This window comes from Balaenoptera musculus, chromosome 1, assembly GCF_009873245.2.
Source record: "Balaenoptera musculus isolate JJ_BM4_2016_0621 chromosome 1, mBalMus1.pri.v3, whole genome shotgun sequence".
Classification (NCBI taxonomy): domain Eukaryota; kingdom Metazoa; phylum Chordata; class Mammalia; order Artiodactyla; family Balaenopteridae; genus Balaenoptera; species Balaenoptera musculus.
Window position 1 is genome coordinate 183,761,180 of NC_045785.1, and position 23,991 is coordinate 183,785,170.

The 23,991-nt window shown below is 57.4% G+C and overlaps 1 protein-coding gene across 3 annotated transcripts; it reads right to left on the reverse strand.

The window, feature by feature from the left end:
• Positions 1–9,063: 9,063 nt before the first annotated feature.
• Positions 9,064–11,657, reverse strand: PHLDA3 (pleckstrin homology like domain family A member 3). 3 transcript variants are annotated; one of them, XM_036826692.1, is made up of 3 exons: positions 11,021–11,657; positions 10,042–10,184; positions 9,064–9,726 (listed from the first exon to the last, which is right to left on the reverse strand). In XM_036826692.1, exon 1 carries the CDS (start codon positions 11,450–11,452, stop codon positions 11,081–11,083), a length of 372 nt encoding a protein of 123 aa, XP_036682587.1. In that variant the 5' UTR covers positions 11,453–11,657; the 3' UTR covers positions 9,064–9,726; positions 10,042–10,184; positions 11,021–11,080. The 3 variants fall into 3 exon arrangements, with proteins under 3 accessions (XP_036682587.1, XP_036682597.1, XP_036682578.1); XM_036826702.1 differs by lacking the exon at positions 10,042–10,184 and having other exon boundaries at positions 9,064–9,671; XM_036826683.1 differs by lacking the exon at positions 10,042–10,184 and having other exon boundaries at positions 11,021–11,651.
• Positions 11,658–23,991: the final 12,334 nt, after the last annotated feature.

Below are 23,991 nucleotides of genomic sequence, written 5' to 3' on the forward strand. Positions count from 1 at the left end.
GACAGAGGAGGAGGGGGCAATGTGACCACAGAGGCAGAGGCTGCAGTGATGGGGCCACAAGCCAAAGGACCCCTGGAACCCCAGAAGCTGGAAGAGGCAGGGGCTGATTCTGGTCCATAGGCTGGGAGGAAGCACAGCCCTGCCGACGCCCTGACCCCAGCCCGGCATCAGCCCCATGCAGGTTTCGGACGTCTGGTCTCCAGAGCCGTGAAAGAAGGGACTTCTGTTGTTTTAAGCCACCACATGTGTGGTCACCTGTCACACCAGCCACAGGAGGCTGTTGGTTGCGTCCTCCTTGCCTGGTGGCACGAGGAGTCCGGTGCCTGGTCTGGCTCCCAGCAAAGTAGCTCGTCTTCTCTGCTGTGCTGGAGAACATCTTTTTCAAGGAGTTTGTCTTCTCCGCCATACAGATAATGCTTTTAAATGGCCAAGGACATCGTTCCGGCCTGGAAACATTCCAGGATGTCCTGGGCTAAACAGGCTGGCGAGAGAAGGTGCATTGCCCACGTGGGAGACAACAGACCCGCCCTTCCTCACCCCCAGGCCCCAGCTTCCTCACGCGGCCCCCAGGACCACTGGACCGAGCCCTGAGCATCGGCTCTGGTCCCTCCCTCAGCCCAGGGCACGCTGATGTCTTCCACTACTGGCCCACTTTCTGAAAAGGCTGACAGTTTTGTCAGATCTGGGGAGCAGTGGAGACGAGAAGACGGAGGGAGATTCTAGAATCTCAGGCTCTAGGCAAACACTGAACTCTCCCTGTTAGCCAAGCACAGGGCCAGCCCAGAGACGAAAGGCAAGAAGAACGTGGTCTCTACCCCGGGGCGGGAGGGTGGAGGCAGAGAAGCGGACCAAGGCTACAGCAGTGAGTGTGTGAAGAGCCGGGCCAGAAGGGAACCCTGGCGACAGCACCTGCTTCGTTATCTGTTGCCAAGTGACAGATCGTCACAGACTTGTGGTGTAGACAACACAGCGCATCATCTCACAGCCTCTAAGGGCCAGGGATCCGGGCGTGCCCCCTGGCCTTCTGCTCTGGGGTCTCACAGACAGCAATAGAGTTGTTGGCCAGGAGGGGGTCTCGTCTCAAGGTCTGACCAGGAGGGACCTGCTTCCAAACTCACATGGCTGTTGGTGGGACCCAGGTCCCTGTGGGCCGTTGGTCAAAGGCCACTCTCAGTCCTGCCACGTGGACCCATCCAACACGGACATTTCCTTCATCCAAAGGAGGCAGGGAGAACACCACGATGAGCGAGATGGGCGTCAGGATCTTACGTGGCCCTAATTGCAGACGTGGCAACCCGTCCACTCACCAGGCCAGTCGCTCTCAAGGGGCGGGGTCCACACAAGTCCTGCAGGGGGTGGAGACAATGGGGGCTGCTTAGGGGCTGCCCGCCACCGGGACTCCCAAACTGGGTCTCAGAGGAAAGCGGGGAACCAGCGAGGTCAGCAGGAGCGGGGGGCTCAGGAAGAGCGTGACGGTCGACTGAGAAACCAGAGCAGAAGGGCTGCCAGGAGGAGAGCAGACCTCAGGGATCCCACGCCTGGCCTGAGTGCGGCCCAGGAGTCTACGTTTTACTATGTGCCCACTTGTGTGTCCTGACCTTATTTATTTGCACAGTGTCCCTGGAGAAAGAGAGGATTATTGCTCTGTCTCCATCTGCGAAAACCGACCCCAGGCAGTAAGAATGTGGCCGAGGCCACCTGCCCATGTGGGCCCCCTTCTGCAGGGAATATTTGATAAGGATGGAATCTGGCAAAGAAAAGCACGAGGCAAGCACCAGTCTGAGGAAGACACAGGAAATGGAGGAATGAGGTCGCTCTTGCGGCCAGGACCCAGGCCTCTGAGGCTAAGTGAACGCATAGGAGCTCGTGGTGTGTGTGTGTGTGTGTGTGTGTGTGCGTGTGTGTGTGTGTGTAAGACACCACTCAGCAGACTCCACTCACTAAATCTCCACCAGGCACCTGCGCCCCAAGCCCCGAGGCCCGCACAGCAGCCCTGCGTTTCCTGCACCCCAAGTGCTTACTCTCCCCCAGCCCGAGATTCACCACGTCATCTATCAGGAAATAGTCCAACATCACAGGCTGTTGTGATAACACAGCAAGATCACATCTGAAGGTTCCTGGAGACTCAGAGGCCTGAGTAGAAACACAGGGTGAGGACAAAGATTAGAGGATGGGGAGGGGTCTTCCAGAGACCTTGCTGGGAGGGGGCTTGCTGGAGAAACAGACCATTGTGACTGGACCCACGGGAGGGGGGAATGCACATTGCCACTTGTGGTTTGAAAGTGGGGAAAGCACGGGGTCTGACGTCTCCCTTTGCACAAATAGCTGAAAGCTCCAAACGGCTGCCCCGACCACCCCAGTCAAGTATAACTAATTGCTGCTGTTGGAACCGCTTTCTGAGCTCCGTTTGTCCTTTTATCCGTCCTGATTAGCGCGGAGGCCCACCTCCTTCGCCACAGGGCGTCAGCCAAGGCTCCCAGGGCTGGCCTGGGCCCCGTTCTGCCCTCTCCTCCGGGCTAGGTGGGCGACAGGCTCTGGGAACTCAGGCGTGGTGGGTAACCTGCCCTCCCTTCCCCGGGCACGGGGACAGGCGTGCGTGTGCGTGTGTGCGTGTGCGTGCGTGTGTGTGTGCGTGTGTGTGTGTGTGTGTGCGCAGGGCTCTGGGCCACTGGAGCGCAGCCCGCTTAGCGGTGTTGGTGGAGATCGTGTCGGCGCAGCTCAGTCTGATGACGAGGAATCTTGACAGATCCTGACCTGCTCTCTTTCTCCAGCCTCCTTCTAACCAAGGGAGCCCCGGGGGCAGTGGGAAGAGCCTGGGTCCCCCCACGCTGGGCCCCTGCTTCCACTCCTCCTGGTGGCACTTCTTCGTCTGGACAGGAGGTAAGTCTGGCAGAGTCTGTGTGTAATTTAGGCCGCACCCCGAGGGCTCGATGTTGGTGTTGGGTACGTTAATTACTCGCGGCTTCCCCCCAAATGGGGATCAGGCGGGCAAGGTCGCGGGGAGGATTTCTACGCGGCTGTGCTCACAGACGGCCGTGTGCACCATCTGTGCGCTGTGTCCTTTACAGGCACTCTCTCCACCACGTCTCACAGTGACCCAGGAAGTAGGCCATCATCGTCTCCGTTTTAATGGGAGCCAAGTAGTATGGCCAAAAAGACACGGCGGGATTCACGCTCGCGGCTGTGATTAGAGCTTTGCTGGTCAGTGGCCACCTGCACGCCTGCTCGTGGGTGACCTGAGTCACTGCCCACACGGGCATTTCCTAACCAGCTGCTGCCTCCCCACCGTCTCCCCGACTCCTCCCAGTCCCCCCACGGCTCCCCACACCCATCTCCCTGCCCCCAGGTCTCCCTCCTCTGCGACCACCAGCCCTTCTGAAGCAGCTCACCCGCACCCACCCTGTTCTCCAGCGGGCCCAGCCGTGCCGCTCTAAGAATTCTCCTAAAGAATCTGCATGATGGCACTTATATGTGCAATCTAAAAAATACAACAAACTAGCGAATATAACAAAAAAGAGGCAGACTCACAGATACAGAGAACAAACTAGTGGCTACCAGTGGGGAGAGGGAAGGTGAGGGCAAAACAGGGGTAGAGGATTAAGAGGTACAAACTATTATGTATAAAATAAATAAGCTGCATGGATATAGTGTACAACACAGGGAATATAGCCAATATTTTATAATAACTATAAATAGATATTGTGAATCACTGTATTGTACATCTGTAACTTATATAATATTGCACATCAACTATACTTTGATTTTTAAAAAGAAACTTAAATTAAAAAAAAAGAATTATTTTACTAGAATATCAGATAAAGAAAAAATCTTAAAAGCCACCAAAGTTAGAGGCCAGATTACCTACAGAGGTACGATAATTAAACTGACTGGTTTCTTATCAACAACAGTTGATGCTAGGAGAAAAAGAAGTAATAGCTTAAATACTAAGACAAAGTAATGTTTAATACCATTTCATATCCAGGTAAATTGTTATTCCAGAATAAAGAATTTTGATTCAGTGAAAAAGAAAAAAAAAAAAAAAGAATTATTTTAAAAAAACATCCAGAGACACAGAGATTTAAATATTTCTTTTTTTATATATAAATTTATTTTATTTTTATTTACTTATTGTTTTTGGCTGCGTTGGGTCTTCATTGCTGCACGCGGGCTTTCTCTAGTTGCGGCGAGTGGGGTCTCCTCTTCATTGCGGTGCACAGGCTTCTCATTGCGGTGGCTTCTCTTAATGCGGAGCACGGGCTCTAGGTGCCCGGGCTTCAGTAGTTGTGGCTCACGGGCTCTAGAGTGCAGGCTCAGTAGTTGTGGCGCACGGGCTTAGCTGCTCCATGGCACATGGGATCTTCCCGGACCAGGGCTCAAACCCGTGTCCCCTGCACTGGCAGGCGGATTCTTAACCACTGCGCCACCAGGGAAGCCCCAGACACAGAGATTTAAATAGGCAAACGTTCGTTGCAGCCTTATATATAACAAAGGAAAAATCAAAAAAACATGGGGATCCAATGAATGAGGGATTGAATGTCAAATAAATAATATAAACATAATAGAATAATATACAGGCATTAAAATATTTAATGTCATGGCCTCATAACACAATATATTAATACATAAAAAATCAAGATATAATACACATAATGACCCCATGTGTGAAAAATAATTACATATTACAAATCATATATAATAATTATATATTACATATATATTTGCATAGGAGTAAATGTAGAAGGAAATATACCAAAATGCTAGCAAAGATTACCTCAAAGATGGGAACACAGATACTTGTTTCCCTCTTTATAATTTTCTGTCCTTTCACATTTTTCTTCAATGTAATAAAATAAAGGGGTGTGTGTGTAAGAACAGCGGCTTTGAGATGGGCTCCCCCCTGCCTGGAGAGAGAAGCGGAGATCACGGCCAGGGGGTTCCAAGTCAGCCGCCTCCTCTGTGCTCACCTGCTGTACTCCCAGGCTCTGTGCCACCTCACCTTTTCCAGCCCTGGCAACTTTGCCCAGGCCAGGTCTTCCCCTGTGCGTTCCCCGCCCCCTGAGAGTCAGAATCCTAACCCCCTTGGAAGGACCACCTGAAACGTTCCCTGCATCCCGCCCCACCCCCGGAGCTCTGCCCCCACCGCACAGCCCTCCTCCCCGTCCAGTCTGCCTGCTCTGGCTCCAGCACCTGGCAGGTGGCGCAGGCTCGGCACTGGTGCAGCAGGTGCGGAGCTGATTGGAGAGCCCTGAGGACACTTGGTTCTCCTTCCTCCCTGCAGCCGGGACCTGACCGTCCTCTGAGGACGGCAGGAAAGTCTGCTGGAGCCGGCGTAGGGGACGGAGGAGCCCATGGGCCATCGCACAGTAGCTCACAGCCCGGGACTCTGCATGGTCCCTTCTCAGGGCCGAGGGCTGTGGGCGGAGCTGACTGCTGAGATGGGGAGGGTGGGAGAGGCCAGGCTTCCTGACCCTGGGCAGGGCTGGGAGGGGGGTGACCGACCGTCCCAGAGTGCCCAGGAGTGAGGGGCTTCTGGGGACACAGAGCTTTCAGTGCTCAAACCAGGAGAGTCCCAGGCAAGCTGGGATGGTCGGTCGCCCCAGCAGGGGGTGAGCCCTACCTGTGGGGCTCTGGGACCAGGGTGCGGCCACATGGGGTCACATCTGCTGAGCCCAGAGCCCTTGTCCCTGCAGGATGGAGTCCCTGTACCCAGGTGATGAGACAAACAGCATTTGGGCCAACACAGGACCGGCACTGTCCCCAGCGTTCTCACGCCCCTCCCCCGACCCGGGGTCCCTCCATTGTTCCAGGGGATCCTGCCCCAGCCTTGATCCTGTGGGCACCCACAGATCCTCCCAACCCAGGGACACCTCCCTGTGTCTCCTCCTGTTTCAAGGCCTGGCTGCAGCCACCCCTCCACCCCTGCAGCCTCCTCCACCTGAGTCTGTGGAGGGTCCCTTCTTGGCCCTCACGCGGCCCCCAGGCCTCAGTGCGTACTCTCAGTGCCCACCTGTGAGCTCCCTTCTCCCAGGAAATCGCAGGCAAACTCACTCTGTCACTCACCTGCTCATCCTGTGAGAAGTACTCGTCTGGTGTGGATTCAGAGAACACATCTAGAGGCCCACTGCCCAGTCGAATCCTGGCTCCTCCGCCAGTTAGCCGCTGTGTGACTCCTAACAAGTCACATAACCTCTCTGGGCCTCAGTTTCTGAATGTAAAACCTAATCCACAACCTCAGCGGCTGGACGTTCCATGACTCCCTTGTGCTGATGGTGGGTCAGTGCCCACAGAGCAAGCTCGGTTACCGTTTGCCATCGTGATGATGAATCGCCTGCCTTGTCCCAGGAACTCGGAGGCAGCAGGAACATACAAGTGACGGGAGTGACCCACTGTCGCCAGGCAGTGTGGTGACGGGAGAGCCGTGGCCGAGGTGCAGAGAGCAGTTCCTTGGCCTGGACTGAGCGGGGAGGCTCCCCATGGCGGGGGGTGTGGGGTGAGCAGTGGGGTGGGTGCAAAGGCCCCCAGCCAGTCCTGGGACCTGGCGCTTCCCATGCAGGGGCCCCGGCTGGGGACTGTGGGGACGGACACTGGAAAGAGCCCTGACATCGGAAGGCACACTTCCTGGGAGCTGGGACTTCCTCCCGGTGCATCGGGGAAACCTCGGGAGGTTTTAATCCGGAGGATGAACTGCGTCCTGGGCGGGACACTCAGGTGGCTGGGAGGAGGTCAGCCCGGGCTCACGTGCAGCCTCCTGGCAGCTCCGCGCACAGCGAACCACAGAGTCTTGCCGGGGTCCCTGCGCCCGGGCCTGGTGGGGCGGCCGCCACGGTGCCTCCACACCCCGGCTTCCGGGAAAGGCCAGACTCCAGGGTCACGGGCGCGATGCCCGCTCCATCCTGCTGTAGACCCTCTGCTTCCGGCAGCTCTTTGAACTCGTCCCCATTCCCTGCAACAGGCTGGCTCTTGCCAAAGCCTCAGCTCCCAGCCCAGCTCACCTGACTAGAGCCAGCCCGGCCCTTCTCCCCCGCCTCCCCACCCGGCCTCAGTAGTGGATTCCCAGCTGCCGCCAGGCTGGGACTTGCCCCGTCTCATTTTCCCATTGATGACTCAGAGATCGGGCAGGAGTGAGCCATGGCTGCCTAGGCAAATGGAAAGATGGTGGTGACTGCCCCGCCCTGGCCTTACGGCATCCGCGGGGCCCCAACTGAGTGAAGTTTTTCCATCTCGTGCATGTCTGCTGGCACTGTCGGGGCCTCTCTGTGCCCCCAGAAGACCTTGACCCTGCTCTGTGGTCCAGCCGAGCTCTCCTGGGGTGAGGGCCCGTGCTCTTTCTCCCAAACTCAGTTGCCAGAGTGGCGAGGACACCCCTGATCCCAGGAAGCAGAGAGACACCCCAGAGAGGTCACGAACCTTTTAAAAAACAAAACTCACTGTGCAAGCCCCGATCCCCGTGCTGCGAGTTCTTGGCGCCTCCAAAGCAGCTACGGGGCTCGAGTGATTATCCCCATCCCAACACCCGCCACTGGCACTAGTGTCTGCTGAGAGTCTGTTCGAGGGTCTGTGCTGGGGGTCCTGCAGCAGCACCCCCTTTAGAGGGGCTGGGACCTCCTAGCAAGGGGAGCAGCCGAAGCTGGGTTTGGACAGGAACCAAAGCATACTTGGAACCAACAGGGCTGGCTGTTCCCAAAAAGCAGGGGGGGCCCGCTCCCCCCCTGCACTGCGTGTGCCCCCGCAGACGTCCCACACTGGCTGTGCCCCCTGCTGTCCTGAGCAGCCAAGCCCCGGAACCACCCCTGCAAGCTCCGCTGAGGACAGGACACTCCCTGTGCTGCTCACACCCCTCTACTGGCACGGCGGGCACTTCCTCGCCCTGAGCTCTGGGCTCGGGTCAGGTGTTTCTTCATCTCCGCACCCCAGCGCCCAGTGCAGCACCTGGCTGCAAGAGGCATGGGCATGTCTGCTGGATGGGTGTGTCCTGCACCCCAATCCCACCTGCTCACAAACACGCTCCCACGTCTGAGTGTCTGGACGCCTCCCTGAATCCTCACCATCACCATCACCAAAGTCACCTTTGGGCTCGATGGAAAGAGCAAGGATTCTGTTTTATTTTTATTTATTTATTTTTTTAGGATTCTATTTTAGAGGCTGCTGTGTTAGAGCAGGATGGAGAAGCTAAGCCTTTCAGGTAGCTTCAATCAAGGAAACAGTGCCAGACACCATGCTCTCCCCACCTCCTCCACCCACATACATATAAGAGCTGCCAACCTCCCCACCTTTCTCCCAAAGCTCACGGCAGACATCACCAATTGATCACAGCACACTAGCTGGCACGGACGGTGATGCTTATTTGCCATCATGGGCTGGGTATGCAGCCTAAGGAGATCATAAATGAGATATCTGTAAAAATTCCTTGGTAACTTGTAAGTTCTTATTTGATTGTAAGATGTAGTTCACATATGAGATAAGCAAGAAGCTGCAGAGGACTCTGAGGGACGGGGACAAAGGACAGAGATCATGATCGGACAGGAGGAGGCATCTGAAGGAGAACAAACAGGTTGGAAGCACTGAGGGACCCCGACTTGTTGCAGGGGACACTCAGCCTCCCTGCTCCTACCAAGCAGTCACCGCTCGGCAACAGGGGAGGCCGGACGTGGGTCACCCGATCAGCAGTTTCTGTGTAACTCAGGACAGCTGTGTCTCTGTACCTCGGTCTCCCCACTGCTGAAATTATTCCTTTTCAACCATCCCGTAGAGAAGACTTCCGGTGTTAATGTACAAGGCCCAAGTGTGTAAATGACAGAGACAGGCCCTACCCAGAATGCAGAGCCGCCCCCCCCAGGAGAGCAGGCAGAAGGGCATCTCTCGAGACCCAGTTGGCCCGTGCAGGTCTCATGGTCCCTCCCCTAGGACCTCTGAGTCCATGTCCCCTGGGTTGCAGGGTCTCTCCCTCCCCAGGCTGGAGATTTCAGGATGGGGTGTGGACTGGGAAAGTGGGGGTGAGGACACAGATGCTCCAAGCAGTAGGTCTTAGCGGCGGGCAAAGAATTTCACTCAGCAAGCGAACAGTGTGGTCACTGCCCTTTGCAGGGCGTCTGCATTTGTGGACAGGTGTGAAATGGTAACGGCTGACCCCCCAACCACCCCGCCACCTCCAGGCCTAGTACCGCAGTGGGGGAAGAGGGGCAGGAAGGGGGAAGAACTGTGCAAAGAGAGGCCTGGATGGGTGGGGGTCCCAGAAGGACCCAAGCAGCAGATGACCCCCAGGTGTGGGCCTCAGACCCATCAGCTACCCCCGCCAAAGTAAATCCAGAGGCGAGCCCAGGTGGTTCCTCTTCTGAGCGCCAGCCTGGCCTCCCGAGTCCTGGGGCGCTGGCTCAGCGCCCCCGGGGGACTGCCTTCCTCCAGGCACGGCACCAAGCCGGGGTGGGGGGGGGGTGCTGATTAGCAGTCTGCAGAAGAGACACAGGGCCGTGGCGGGAGGGGGCTTGGATGCCAGCTCCCCATCACAATCTCGGAGGCCAGGCCGGTGGCCGGAAGGTCCTGAGCCGGTACATCCTGAGAGTCTGCGTACCCAGGGGCTGGATCTTCATCCTCAGCCCCTCGGGGCCTTTGACCTGCTCCCCGGCCCCGGCCGCCCCTTACGCTCCAACGCCTCCTCCACACGTCCACGGCCTCTGCCTCACCAAATGGAGCACAGTCACGCCCCACGAGCCAAAGGGGGCATGGAAGCTGGCGAGAAAGAACAGCAGTCAGGGCAGGGCAGACACTGGGGCGGTGAGTATCCACAGCAGCTGTTTGTACCAGAGCTTCCCAACCTGCTCCGACATTTCAGGAGAAAACAGCATTTGTACAGCGCCCTGTGATCACTGCAGGAAGCTGTTCCTCCCGGCCTCTGAGGCCTGGGGGATCAAAGAGGATCAGCTCTAAGGACAGCAGGTCTGCCTCCTGCCTGGCCTCTCAGTGACCCCTCACTGCCCCACGAGAGGCAGTTAACAGGAGGGCCGGAGGTGTGCAGCACCGACCACCAGGCGCCATGGACCCTACCTGGTGAGGTGAGAAGCTGCAGGACAGGGAGAGTCAGGAGGGTGGAGGTGGTAGTGGGGCGAGGGGATACAGGTTTCCACGGGAGAAATGACAACTAGATCCTTCCTCAACCTGCGCCCGGTTCCCCCGGGAGGGAGCGGCATCTGGGGAAGAGGGCACAGAGCCGGGAGCCACAGTTTCTAGGTTCTATTCCTGGTCCCTCCCCTGAGCCTTGCTGACCACAAACCCGCCCCCACCCCCTCCTCCAGCTTCCCTTCTCGGCCCAGCCAGCATGGCGGGCACTCTGGGGCAGGGGGCCAGGCCCACCCTCCTTGGCATCAGTGGCCTGGCCTGCACACCCCCCAAATCTCCTGGTTTCCCAACAGCTCAGCCCTAGGACCCAAAACCCACCACTGAGAACAGGTAGTGGAGCTCCCAGGCCCAGCCCAGCTCCCACCAAGGTCCCACCTTGGGAACTACGGCTCCTTGGTTCTGGTCTCAACCCTGAGAACCCTGCCACTGAGGGAGGCTGTCTTCCTGCCTCAATCCCACGGTCAAGCTCCAGGATGAGCGTCATCGCAGCAGAAAGGGGTGGGGGGCAAGCGCATCCCCCCTCCGCCCTCCCCAGCTCCCTGAAAGCCACAGCCCAGGAGCCCTGCCTTGGTGGGGGTAGAGGCCCAGCCTCCTGGAAGTCTGTTCTGCCAGCCTCTTCCACCTGAGCCAGGGCAGAACCAACCTGGGGGCAGTGGTGCTCATCCTGCCCACCTTCCTCTCAGGCACGGCGGGCACATTCAGGACCCCTGCCCGGAGCCCCGGGGGAAGGCCGGCTCTTGGCCCCAGGCCCAGGCACCCAGGGTCGACTCCTGGGCTCTCCCTCCCCACTGGCCCTAGGACGGCCAGCTTTGAGGCGGCATGCTGGGGCGGGCGGACATTTCCTCCGTAGGGGAAAGAGGAGACGGGAGGGCAAGAGGGAAGGAGGCCTCAGACCCCAAGAACTCACCTGACACGACCCACGACACCGCGTCCATGGCCGCGGGAAGTGAAGACGTTAGCCTGCGGTCTAGGACACGAGGGTCCCGGTCCCGAGGCTCTGCCGGGCGCGCACGGTCTGGATGGCCTGCTGGTTCTTGAACTTGACCAGGCCCAGGGTGATCTGCGCGTTCCAGCCGGGGTCCTCGGGCGGGCAGCGGAAGTCGATCTCGCCGCCGCCCTCGGTCACCAGCGTGAAGTAGATGTGGCGCCCGGTGCTCTCCACGCACTCCACGGCTTTGATGCGGGCGAAGCTGAGCTCCTTGGGCCGGCCGCCCGCGCCCTTGGCCTCGAAGAGCTGCAGCCCGCGCTCGGTGAGCACGCAGCGCTTGCGCTTCCACTGCTGCAGAAGCCCGCCGCTGCGCTTCTCCAGCACGCCCTCCCGCAGCACGGCCGCCGTCATGGGCGCGCGCGGGGCCGGGGCCGCGGCGCGCCCCGCCGGCTCTCCCTGCCGCCCGGCCGGCGCGCCCGGTGCCTCCCGCGCCGGGCTTCGGCCCCCGCCGCTGCTCCGCGCCCTCCCGCCCGCTCTCGCCCGTTCGCCCGCTCGCTCCCCGGGCCGTCTGCGCGTCGGGCGGCAGCTCGCGGGATGTGCCCTCACATGTCCCGCGCCCGCCTCCCGCCTCCTGCGCCGAGCATTCCTGCCCGGCCGGCCCTGCCCTCTCCTCCCCTCCCCTTCGCTCCTCTCCCCTGCGCGCCCGGGGGCGGGGCGCCTTCAGGCCTCCTGTCTGCCGTTTCTGGGGGCCACAGCTCCTCCAGGCCTTGGACTCGGGGGGGGGGATAGTGAGGGGGAGGAGGAGGGGGCGTCTTCCAGACGTGAGGGGGTCGCAGCTTGGGGGGAGGGGGGGTGGTCCGTGGTCGCGCACTGGCACCGGTTGGGACTCGAAAGGGATGGGGGTTGCCCGACAGCTGCTGGAGCTTCCTGGGCCGCAGCAGTCCTGGCCCCCAGCCTCTGCCCCCTCTCCTAGCTTGACCAGCTCCCCCTTGGCGTTGCGAAATCAGAAAAATGAGGCCGGTCCTGGGGTTGGGGCGGGGGAAGGGGGGAGATGAAGCCTAAGTTGGGTTCCTCCCCCATCTGCAGATTTTTCGGTTTGGGCCTCAGACAGGCTGCCCACAGCTGTCTCTGCTTGGACGACCCACTGTCTTCCGCCTGCCCCCACCCAGTGCGGCTGAGGAGAGTGGAACGCTGAGGTCCCTCGGCCTCCCCTCCCCGCGGTGGAGGAGGAGGGGCCCGCCCCCCACGGATCACCTGGCAATGGCACTGCCTGCATCCTCGGCACACACTGGAGGGGCCTGCAGTCCAGCCCACCTAGACCGCGTGCCTGGTGGAGTCAGCCCCAGGCCAAGCGCGACCCGGGCCTGTTGCTTCCCCTCCGCAGATTCAATCAACCTCCCTCCATCCCGCGCCTCCCGCCCCCAGAAGGGACTTCTCCCCGGATGCTGAGCTGAAGACGGAGGGAGGGGGTGGGAAGAAGGCTCCCCTCCCTTTTCTGCCTGGAGAGTATGGTGTAAAGATCCCATCTCTGCAGAGCTGGGTTCCAACCTCAACTCTTCCGCCTTGGTGGCTGTGTCCCGCCCACCTCGGGCAACTTCATCATCCTTCAGTTTCCTCATCTGTCAAATGGGAGGATCAATTGATTCTTACCTCACGAGCTCTAGTGAATAAGTTAGATTACATCTGTGAAAAGCCCAGGACAGAGCCTGGTAACTCTCAGAGTCTCAAGAAATGTTATTCCAGGGAATTCCCTGGTGGTCCAGTGGTTAGGACTCCGAGCTTTCACTGCTGAGGGCTCCAGTCCGGGAACTAAGATTCCGCAAGCCGTGAGGCGCAGCCGAAAAAAAAAAAAAATTAATTGAAAAAAAGAATTAGTCCACCCCTTCCCCCAGTTTTACTGACTTTAGAGGACAATGAGGACCCCGGCCCAGCACTGGGAGACGGCTCCCCGGGTCCTAATGCCGCCCCATCTTGGTCAGCTCCTCCAGAACTTGCCATTTCTTAGGGACCTATTCATATACATGGTAATAATAGCTTATTATGGGAATAATGATTTGTAATCATGATAGTAATAAGACCTCTTTGTACCCACACCCTGTGTTTCCACCCTCCTGCCCAGTGATGTGGAGCCTAACGGGCACAGAGAGGGTCCAGTGTGGAGGGGGAGGGCGCCCTCCCCGGCAGCACCCAAGTCAGGAGCTCTCATCTTCCCACCCACAGCTCTGCAGCCCGTGTGCTGCAGGAGACACACACGTACACATGCGCGCACGCACATGTGGGCCAGCTAACCCCCTAACTCCCAGAACGCCCCTCCACGGGAGGGAGTGGTCAGGCCAAGAGAGAAGAGAGGCAACCAAGATAGACAGCTCCAGAGGGCGGCAGTGGAGGGAGCTCAAGGGGCCCTCAGCCCTGCCTTAAGGACCCCCAAGGTCTCAGCCTGCCCGCCAACCATGCCCTCCTGTGGCCCTCTCTCCAGCCTCCAACACCCACGCCCCCCACTCCATCCCTCCATGGGCATCTCCTGAGCGCACCAACCCTGCACAGCCCTGCATGATCCAGAGTTCTACTGAGGAAACAGGGCTCCAGACCAGCTCTGTTCCTGACTGTTTTATCGCTGTTGTTTCCTCCTCCTCCGGGCCTGGGACACATTGGTGCTCTCTCCAGACCCAGGTGAATTCACAAACGTATGGGCTTTGAAAGTTTACAGAGCGCTCTCACGTGTTTTTGAGTCTCGTGGCAGATGAGATCAGAGAGGCCGAGCAACCTAGATGAGGTCACACAGCTTTGTAAATGGCAAAGCTGGGATGAGATTGTGTGGTGGCTGAGAGGACCCAGGATCTTTTGCTGACACCACACCACCTCTCTGTAAGCATCTGGGTACACAGCATTCCTTTTAGACGTGAACTAGCCACCCACACTGTCCTCTTCAGCTTCCTGGCTGGAGCAGTGCCAGGCTTTTGGACACAGGAGAATGGGCCGAAAAAAGACAGAAGCACTGGGTAAAGGGGAGGCCGTGGGAGGAAATTCAGCAGGGCGTACTCTATTGCTGGAAAGGTCGCTACCAATTAAATGTCCGGTTCCCAGCCTCACATCTCCCCGGTGTCCTGTGTAGGTCCTTAGAACCTGGGAGTCCTGCCCCCCACCCACCCCCGGGGACAAGGGGAGATGGCTCATTCTAAACCTTTCCCCCAAACTGGTGTCTGCCTGGTGGCCCCATCTGGGAGAGGCTCAGACTCAAGCTGGATTACTTGAGCCTCAGAAGGATCTAGAGGGGCAGGGTGCAGGGGGCTAGTGCTGGCACTCCCTGCCTGCCAGGGCATCTGTACCCCACCCCCGGGGAACACCGCCCCTGGGTACCAAGTCCCTGGGTACACTGCCCCTGGGTACACTGCCCCAGGAATGGAGCTCTCACTCAGCCTCTGGGGCTTGGCTGGGGCAGTGCTGAGTCCCGGAGACACTCACTCAATTCTAATGGACTTGTTGACTCCACAGGGGACTGCTGGACAGAACCGGGGCTGGCTCTTCCCTCTGCCCCCTGCACCTCCCCCCCAGGGAAGTTGGTCTGCACCGTCAGTCCGTCTGCATCCAGCTGGAATGGGCTGGACTGCAAAATGGCCCCAGGGAGCAGCGGGCTGGAAGTGCTCTGAGCCTCCCTAGTGGGGAGTAGGGCGCCCGGTCCACTCCAGGTGGCTGCCTGGGACGGGGTAGAAAGGAAGATGGGAACAGGATGGGATGGAAGGAAGGACAGGGCCCAGAGAGGCTCAAGGGGTAAAATCTCTGCTGTTTTCTACAATGTTTACTTAATCTTATTCGCTTTAAGAATAAGATGGGCCGGGGTCCTCATTGTCCTCTAAAGTCAGTAAAACTGGGGTAAGGGGTGGACTAATTCTTTTTTTCAATTAATTTTTTTTTTTTTTTTTGGCTGCGCCTCACGGCTTGCAGAATCTTAGTTCCCGGACTGGAGCCCTCAGCAGTGAAAGCTCGGAGTCCTAACCACTGGACCACCAGGGAATTCCCTGGAATTCGCTTTAGTGTTCATTCATTGTGAGGCTCAGTCCACAGAACAAGCATTGAAGGTCATTATATTTACAAAGAGAATGTGTATTAACACGGTACAAATTTAAACTGAAGGGAGAATCACCCCTTTGCTTGCAATCCTCCAGAGCCTGAGGCCCCTCGGTGATGCAGCCCTGGGGGGCCTGCCCCTTTCTTCCTGACCTGTACCCCACCCCTCCCCCACCTCCAGCCAGTCTCCTCACCAGCCTGCCCACAAGGCCACGGGCTCCTCCCTGCCTGGACCGCTCCTCCCCCAGCATGTCTAGGTTCGTTTCCTTACCTCACACGGCTCTGTACTCAGACATCGCCTTCTCAGTGAGGTCGTCCCCACCACCCTGTTTACATCCCCCCACACACAGTCACACACAGACACACACACACAGTCACAGGCACACGTACTGCATCCCCTTCCCTGCTTGACTTTTCTCTATACCACGTGTCACCATGTACAAGTCTTGATATTCTCCTTAGTTACTGTACGTCTCCTCCACTAGAATGTAGGCTGTATGCCAGCAGGGAGTTTTATCTGTTTTCTTTACCCTTGTAGATCCAGCACCTAGATTGTTGCCTGGCACACAGGGGGGCCTCAGCACATAATTGTTGAGTGAGTGGATGAAATGGAAATGTAACTGACAAAAACTGGGAGGAGGAAAAGGGCTAATGAGGGGGTTTCCCATTCTTTCATTGTCAGTTGTCAATAAACGCTACCTAGAGTGAATGAACTAATAAGGAGAGGTCTAGGTATATTATTTAGAATGATAATAATAGCCACCAGATGGGCACAGGGGATTTTTAGGGCAGTGAAACTATTCTGTATGATACTGTAATGGTGGATACATGACATTAAATACATGTGTATTACGTATATTTTTAAAATAAAATAAAATCCCTGGGGCTAGCTAGAAAGCTGGCCTGGCAATTCCCTGGGTGGGCACTGCAGGGCCTCCTGGAGTTGGGGGTGGGCACCACAGCAGAGTAGCCCCTGGGCTGGGTGTGCAGCCCCTCCTACCCCTGTGGCCCGCTCGCCCATCCCCTACCCTGGGAAACACGGGAGTCCCCAGGTTCCCCCTAGACCCCTGGCAACTGGGATTGGACGCCTCCTCCAGGCTGCCTGGATTGGACTCCCAGGAAGGAAGGGGCCGTGCGGTGCGGACAGTGCTTCCAGACTGCAAGGTACAAACAGTTCACCTGGGGAGTCTTGTGAATGCGGATTCTGATTCAGTAGGTCTGGGGTGAGACCTGAGATTCTGCATTTCTAGAAGCTTCCACGGAACATACTTGGACAGCAAGGGTCTAGAGCAGTGGTTCTCAAGTGTGTCAGCAGCAGAACCTGGGAACTTGTTAGAAATGCAGGTTCCAGGCTCCACCCCGGACCTGCCAAGTCAGAAACTCTGGGTTTGGGGCCTGTGTTGTAACCAGCCTCCGGGTGACTTTGATGCGCCCAAACCACTGGTGTGGAGGACGGAGCACTGAGCCGAGAGACGGGGCCCCAGCTCCATGACACCTGGGACAAGTCTGTCCCCTCTCTGACTTCGGTTTCCTGGTCCCATAAAACGAAGGCTGCCCAGCCTGTGTTAGATTTGTAAGAAAGTCTGGCCGGTTTCTGGGGGGATCGGTTGTCTCCCCTTTGGTGAGACGAGAGGAGCATTTCTTCTCCTCCCCTGTCTGCTTCACAGTCCCGGGTCCCTGAGGTCTGGTAGCTCCCCTCACCTTGATCAGACAGGAAAGTGGGTCTGCTCACAGCCTGCTTCCCCCCGCTACACACACACACACACACACACACACACACACACACACACACGCAACCTCAGTCCACAGTTCCTCCCCGCCCTCCTCTCCCTGAGACTTCTCCTGACCTGCCCACACCCCTTTGATGTAGAGCGCTTAGTTCTAGGGCTTTGGGGTTTCCTGGGATCTCTGTTTTTCTAAAGGGCAACAGAGGAAAAATGGATCAAGGTTTCAAGTCTCCAGCGAGTTGGGTTTTACGGGCACCATTGCAACAGATGTCAACAGGGCAGCGGCCCCGCTGGCCCGCCCAGGCTTGCTCCTGGGCTGGGCTGTCTCGGTGGAAATCCCCTCCCACGCTCAGCCTTTAATCACTTTCCAGCCCAATAACTTTCCTGATTCACCAGGGCTCCCTTTCGTCTTGAGAGCGCCCACTGCCCCCTCTCTGATGGGGCTGAGTCTGGGCTTGAAGGCATTTGCTCCCAGTTTGGGTCTGGCAGAGATTGGACTGTGGGTTCAGGTCGGGGCCTGCAGAATTTTCCCTTTTCCCACGTCATCCAAGCATCTGGATGCCCCTGCTCTAGGAGCAAAGGGGCTTCCCTGGAATGACCCTCATCCTCGGGGACACTGGGTCAAGGGGCAAGATCATCAGAAGAAGCCTGACTGCTGCCCAGGGAACTAGAGGCCTCAGTCAACCTGCGGGCACCAGCTGGGCAAACTCGGGCACACAGAATGCTTTCTAGCTCATGCCTTTCTTTGTCTTTTAACAATAACAAAGTGTTTGAAGTGCAAGTAACACTTGAATGCACTTCTGCTGTAAAAAATTCAAGACAAGAAAGTATCTTTTTCCACTCCTCCAGTCCCGCAACCGCAGAGACAAGAGTCACTTAGCTTGGCGTCTTCGCTTACACACCTTTGCATGTAGAATGGTATCCAGCAGGCTTCTCCTTGGTCATGTGCGGGGCTTGTCCCAGCATTCATAAGTCCCCTTCCAGCTCTGACATTTCCTGCACTGGTGGGTGGCTCTTCCCTCCCCTCCTAAAGGGCAACCACTCATAGGACCTCATTAAAATCACATGGGGTAGCGGCGTGATGGAGGAAAAAGGATGGAGAGAAAGGTGACAATGTCCCCAGGAGTTCCTTCTACCTGAGGGGACCGTGGGTGCTGGGGTTTTCCTGCTTGCTTTTGAGTTTCATAGCGAGGATTATGAATTTTCACTTGTATTACTTTGATGACTGAGACCTTCCTCTAAGTGCCATTGTCAAGACCAGGCAGAGAAGGCTGTGAGTTGTGCAGCCTAGGACTGGGGTCAAGGAGAAGCTAAGAGATGGCTCAAGGCGGAGGGGCTGAGGAGAGGGAGGGAAGCCCCTAGCATAGTCTTGAATATGATCTTCGGGGCGATTGGTGGGAAGGAATGTCAGAGTGAGTCATACTGGGTGTGAATTGTGTTCTGGGACGAGGCAGGGTGAGCAGGGACCTCCTTCACTCCTTCTGTAGGGAGAGGCAACACTGTGTGGCCCAGGACGGAGCCCTTGAACCCTCCGGAGGGGTCAGGCTGAGGTTGCAGAGTAGAAGTGTCGAAGGCCCATGGCCAGGGGCTTGGCCAGGAGCGGAAAATGCCCACTAAGCGCTTTATTCACCATAACCTGCTTCCGGAATTTTCACGGCCTTGGGGCAAGTCTCCCCAGGCCCATAAACGCAGAACATCAGAGCTGGGCGGGTCCCGGGAACCCGGCTGCTGAATGAGGTCCTGGGACCAGCAGCATCCGTACCTCCCTCCCCTGGGAGCCCGAGAGAGGTGCCGGGTCTCAGGCCCCACCCAACCGCGGAACTGGAATCTGCACCTTCGCAAGATCCCCAGGAGATTCTCAAGCCTGAGCAGCGCTTCTCTGGAATTAATTGAGGCCAACGTCTCCATTCACACATGAGAGGTTGACGCCCAGAGGGAGGAAGTGGGCCCAGGGTCACACAGCTAGTTCCAATCTCCGCCCCACCCCTGGGAGTGACTTTGAATAAGCCACATAAAATTCACTGCATCTCGGTTTACTCTTCTAGAATAAAGGGATAAGATGACCCCTTCTCAGTGCTGGTGGAGGGGTCATGTCTGACAACACCCAGACCGATGCCTGAGTACACAGGATGTGCTCAGTGAGTGTTGGCTATTGCTACAGTCCCAGCACCGCACCCCACACCTCCCGGCCTGAGGCAGTTTCTTCGCAAGCAGAGTGTCAGGTACGTGGTGCAGGACCCGGGCCTGGACCCAGCAATCTGCGTTTCTATCCTGCTCTGCCGTTTGACCTTGAGCCAGATCCTCAGCTGCGGTCGGTATGATCATTGGTAAATGGCAGTAATGACAGCGCCCGGCTCAGAGGGCTCTTGTGGGGATTAAATGAGTGAATGCATTTAAGGACTTCACGGAGGCCACGGCACTAAGTGCACAAGACAAGGAATGAAACCTCCAAAATGTCCAAAAGCGGGAGTCGGGGAGGGAGCTGGCCACGGCAGGGTGGGGTCTTCTCCGAGGGGACGGCTTCTGCTTTGCCCTTGACCCAGTGCAAGCCCCCAGTCTGCTTCTCCAGCCCCGGGACAGCCCCACCCCGGCCATGTTTCTCCTTCTCAGATGATGAAATGGCCAAACAGGGCCCCTTGTGCCTTAGTGGGGAACTCCGGGGAGGCAGGGATGTCTGCCCCCTGCCCACCCACCCCGGCCCAGGAGCAGACGCAGCGTCTCTGAAGGACTGTCAGCCGAGAGGGTGTGCCTGTCCTGGGTGACTCCAGGGACAGAAACAGCAAGTTCCGGGAGGTCGTCTGCAATCATTAGGTCTGTTCAGAGGCGGCACCAGCTGCCGGGTGGGCTGCAGAGCTCAGGCTGGGGGTGAAGGCAGGCGCTGGCCCAGAGGCCGGACTCCTCCTGAGATCCTTCAGCCTAGCTGACCCCGGGCATCAGAATCACCTGAGGGGCTCTGCAAATACAGATTCCCAGGCCCCCTCAGGTGGATGAATCAGACTCTTAGGGGTGGGGCTGAGAATCCAATTTAAAGCCTCCCCCTGTGGTTCACATGGTGGGGGGCAGGGGGTTAGAGGCACAGCCAGGGAGGAAGGGCAGGGGAGGGGGCCAGGGGAGAGGAAGACAGGGGAGGGAGGCCAGGGAGGTGAGGGCAGGGGAGGGGGCAACGGGGAGGGGCGAGGGGAAGGGGCCAGGGGAGGGGGACAGAGGAGGGGGGGCAAGGGAGGGGGACAGAGGAGGAAGAGGGCAGGGGAAGGGGGCAGGGGAGGGGGAGGAGGGAGGCAGGGGAGAGGGAAGGGGGGAGGGGGACAGAGGAGGAAGACGGCAGCGGAGGGGGCCAGGGAAGGGGAGGGGCAGGGGCCGGAATCGTCCAGTTGCTGATCCCTGATGGCTCTTCCCCTGCTCCACAGGTCAGCACCTCTAGGTCTGGGAACGAGACCCTGCTCAGTCGTCGGGGGTTTCCTCCCACGTCTGAGAGCAGCTCTCACCCCCCGCACTTCCTCTCCCTGTCCTCACCCCTCCGGCCATCCTCAGCTGCCTCCCCCCAGGAGGGACCACGCTTTCCCGTCCTACCCCAAGAGCCCACAGGGTGGCCCCTCCCGAAACCGGGCGTTGGTCCCACAGATGCATCTCCTGAGGGGCCCTGGACACCTCGCTCAGCCATCACAGAAATGAGAAGAAATCCCGGAACGGGCAAAGACCCTCGGCCCCTCTTGCTTTGGGTCATTTGGGTTTGGCAGACCACAGGGCCCTACGAGCATGCAAATCCTGCGAGGGAGAAACTCACCTGGGTCCAGAGGTGAGCACCTACGTGCAGGAAGTGGGGTGCTAGGGATCCCGGGGAATGGGGTTGGGGGGCACCTGCTTCTCGGCCTACCGCAAGGTGCCACCTGCAAGGTACGGCCCCTCCCCGCAGCCCCCTCTGGGGCCCCCATGTTACCAAGCAAGGGCTTGTGTGCCCACAGCACAGAAAACCAAATTCTGACAGCTGGTGTTTGCAGCAAAGTAAGGGTTTACTAGCAGAACGCCAAGCAAGGAGAACGGGTAGCTCATGCTCCAGAGATGAAGGCTTTCAGGCAAGGGTTTTTAAAGACAGTGTGAGGGGAGAGGGTTATGGGATGTCTGATCTGCTCCTGGACCTTCTTCTGGTTGGTTGGTGGTGAGGTAACAGGGTGATATTTCGGGATTCTCAACCATCAACCTTCTGGTTCCAATCTGTCTGGGGTCTACATGCTTGTGGTCAGCACGTAGCCACGATCCTCCAGCAGGTGGGGGTCTTAGATTCTGCAGAACGACTCAAAGATTCTTATCTACATCCCTTCAGGAGGAACTAGGAGGCCTGTGATCTTGTCCTGATCATTAAATGTTGAGCCTGCTCTCTGGAACTCGGAGAAGGCCCCGGAGACCAAAGCCTTTTTCTGCAAACAAGAAATGGGGGACGTGGAGGGGCTTTTGTACCCGGGAAGGTCCTGCAGGGTCCTGCTTGGTTTCAATCCCCCCTTTACTTCGACACTCCTCAATCCTGAGGGGTGGGATAAGAAAGGGAATAAAGTTTTGGGTAGAGAGATTAATCATGAACTCGGCAGGGGGGCTCGGTTTTAGGGGAACTGGGTTTCACTCACTGCAGGTGGGCCTCCACCCCCCTCCTCCCCTGCTGCCCGCCCCATGCTGCCCTTAGGGGCTTTCCTGGCCAGCCACCAGCCTCTGGGTACAGCCTTCTGCCTTTACCCAGTCTCACTCCCAGGAGGTGCATGTGCCCCCTCCGCACCATGGCTACTCTGGATGACCAGTGTTCCTGAGCTTGACAGCTAGTGTAGGAGCCTGGCAGATGGCCTTGTGCTGGGGCACCAGGGGCCCCCGAGCTGCCAGCAGAGGGCAGCCTGTTCCCAGCTTTGGGGCCCAGACGTCCCATCCCGGCCACTCCTGTGGGCCCTCCCAGGGCAGCCGGTGGTTGGATGATCTGTTTGTGGAACCATCCATCCTCCCTGATGCACAAACCCTCGGGGAGAACGTCCGGTTGGCCACATCCTGGGCTGGACATAGAGATGTTATCAAGATGATGGAGCCCTTGCCCCGCCGGGAACTCACCTTGCACTTACCTACAGCTCTATAGCACTGACTGGTCTATACCAATCTTGTATGTTTAGGGCCCGTTCCCAGAGTCAGGGAAGGGGTCCCTCAAGGCCCCTGCTGGATCTGGTCATACAGACATGATGCACAGACTTGCTGTTGTTAAAGCAGCTGCTTTTTGTTGTCTTGTGAATTCACATTGTGGGCAGGGAAGCCCAGCCCCAAAACATGCTACAGGCATCCCTCAGATGAAGGACACTGCAAGCTCTCAGACGAGCTCATTTAGAAAAAGTTTGCTCTTCCGTGGACTTGGCTGAGGTGACCCACCAGAGACTAAAGGTTTGTGTCCCTGCAGAATTCATATGTTGAAATCCTAACCCCCAAGGTGATGGTATTAGGAGATGGAGCCTTTGGGAGGTGATTGATTAGGGCTTGAGGGAGGAGCCCTCGTGAGTGGGATTCGTGCCCTCATAAAAGCCAGAGAGCCCCCTCACCCCCTTGTGAGGTACACACGTGAGGGCGCAGCAGAAAGACGGCTGTCTATGAACCAGGAGGTGGGTTCTCCCCAGACACTGAATCTGCCAGCACCTTGATCTTGGACTCCCAGCCTCCAGAACAGTGAGAAATAAACTTCTGTTGTTTATAAGCCACTTAACTTATGGAATGTTGTTAGAGCAGCCTGGACTGACCAAGGCAGAAATGGGTGCCGGAAGTCAGCTGCTGCTGTAACAGACACCTACAAACGTGGACATGGCCTTGGAGCTGGGTGATGGGTAGAGGCTGGAGGGGTTTGGAAACGTCTGCTAGAAAAAACCTACATTGTTGTGAACGGACCCTTAAAGGGGATTGTGGTGAGAGCTCAGAAAGAAGGGTTGGAGAGAAAGCCTGAGTTGTCTCGGAATAAGGAGGAAGTAATTCTGAGCAGAATGTTGTAGGAATATGGATGACAAAGGCCATTCTGATGACAGAAATGAAGGGTGTGTTATTGGAAAGGAGACAAGGGGGATCCTTGTTATAAAGTAGCAAAGAACGTGGCTCGAGCGTGTTCAGACTCTGGTGTTTTGTGGAAGGCAGAACTTGAGAGCACCGGTATTTAGCCAAGGAGAGCTCTGAGCAAAGTGTGGAAGGACCAGCCTGGCTCCTCCCAGGAAATGGAAACACAAGAGGAGAGAAGTGCCTGGAGGCTGGCCTCGCGGAGCACACAGGAAGCAGAACTTAAAGATTTGGACATTCCCAGCCTACCCTACTGCAGAAACAGAGCACTCAGGGTGCGGCTGAGTGACCTACAATAAGATTAGGACGGGTCAGCCCCTCAAGGAAGCCGAGTGCTGTTCCCCAGGACAATGGGGGGATGGCCCAGAGGGTGACTCAGAGACCAGGGCCGCCACTCCCATCACAAGAGTGCGAGGGCAAGGGGTTTCCCTGGTGGCGCAGTGGTTAAGAATCTGCCTGCCAATGCAGGGGACATGGGTTCGAGCCCTGGTTCGGGAAGACCCCACATGCCACAGAGCAACTAAGCCCGTGAGCCACAACTACTGAGCCCACGTGCCACAGCTACTGAAGCCCACGCACCTAAAGCCCATGCTCCGCAACAAGAGAAGCCACCGCAATGAGAAGCCCGTGCACCTCAATGAAGAGTAGCCCCCGCTCGCCACAACTAGAGAAAGCCCGCGTGCAGCAACGAGGACCCAACGCAGCCAAAATAAATAAATTAAATAAGTAAATTAAAAATAAATAAATAAATAAAAGAACTGAAAACGTTTAAAAAAACTTCCATTTAAAAAAAAAAGTGCGAGGGCCACCCCCACCCCAGGGTTCCGGTGAGGGGACCACCAGGAGCCGCCCCACCCCGGTGGGTCCAGAAGGCAGAGGACTGGTCTCAAGGTTTGTGGTCTAGTGGAACTTGCCCCATTCGGTTTTGGAATTACTTGGTTCTGTCACTCCTTTCTTCTTTCCTATTTCTCCCTATTGGAACGGGAATGTCTATCCTCTGTGTGTCCCACCTTTGCCCCTTGGAAGCACAGAACACATATTTTTCACAGATTCACAGCTGAAGAGGAATTTGCCTCAGGACGCCTCAGACCTGGGGTT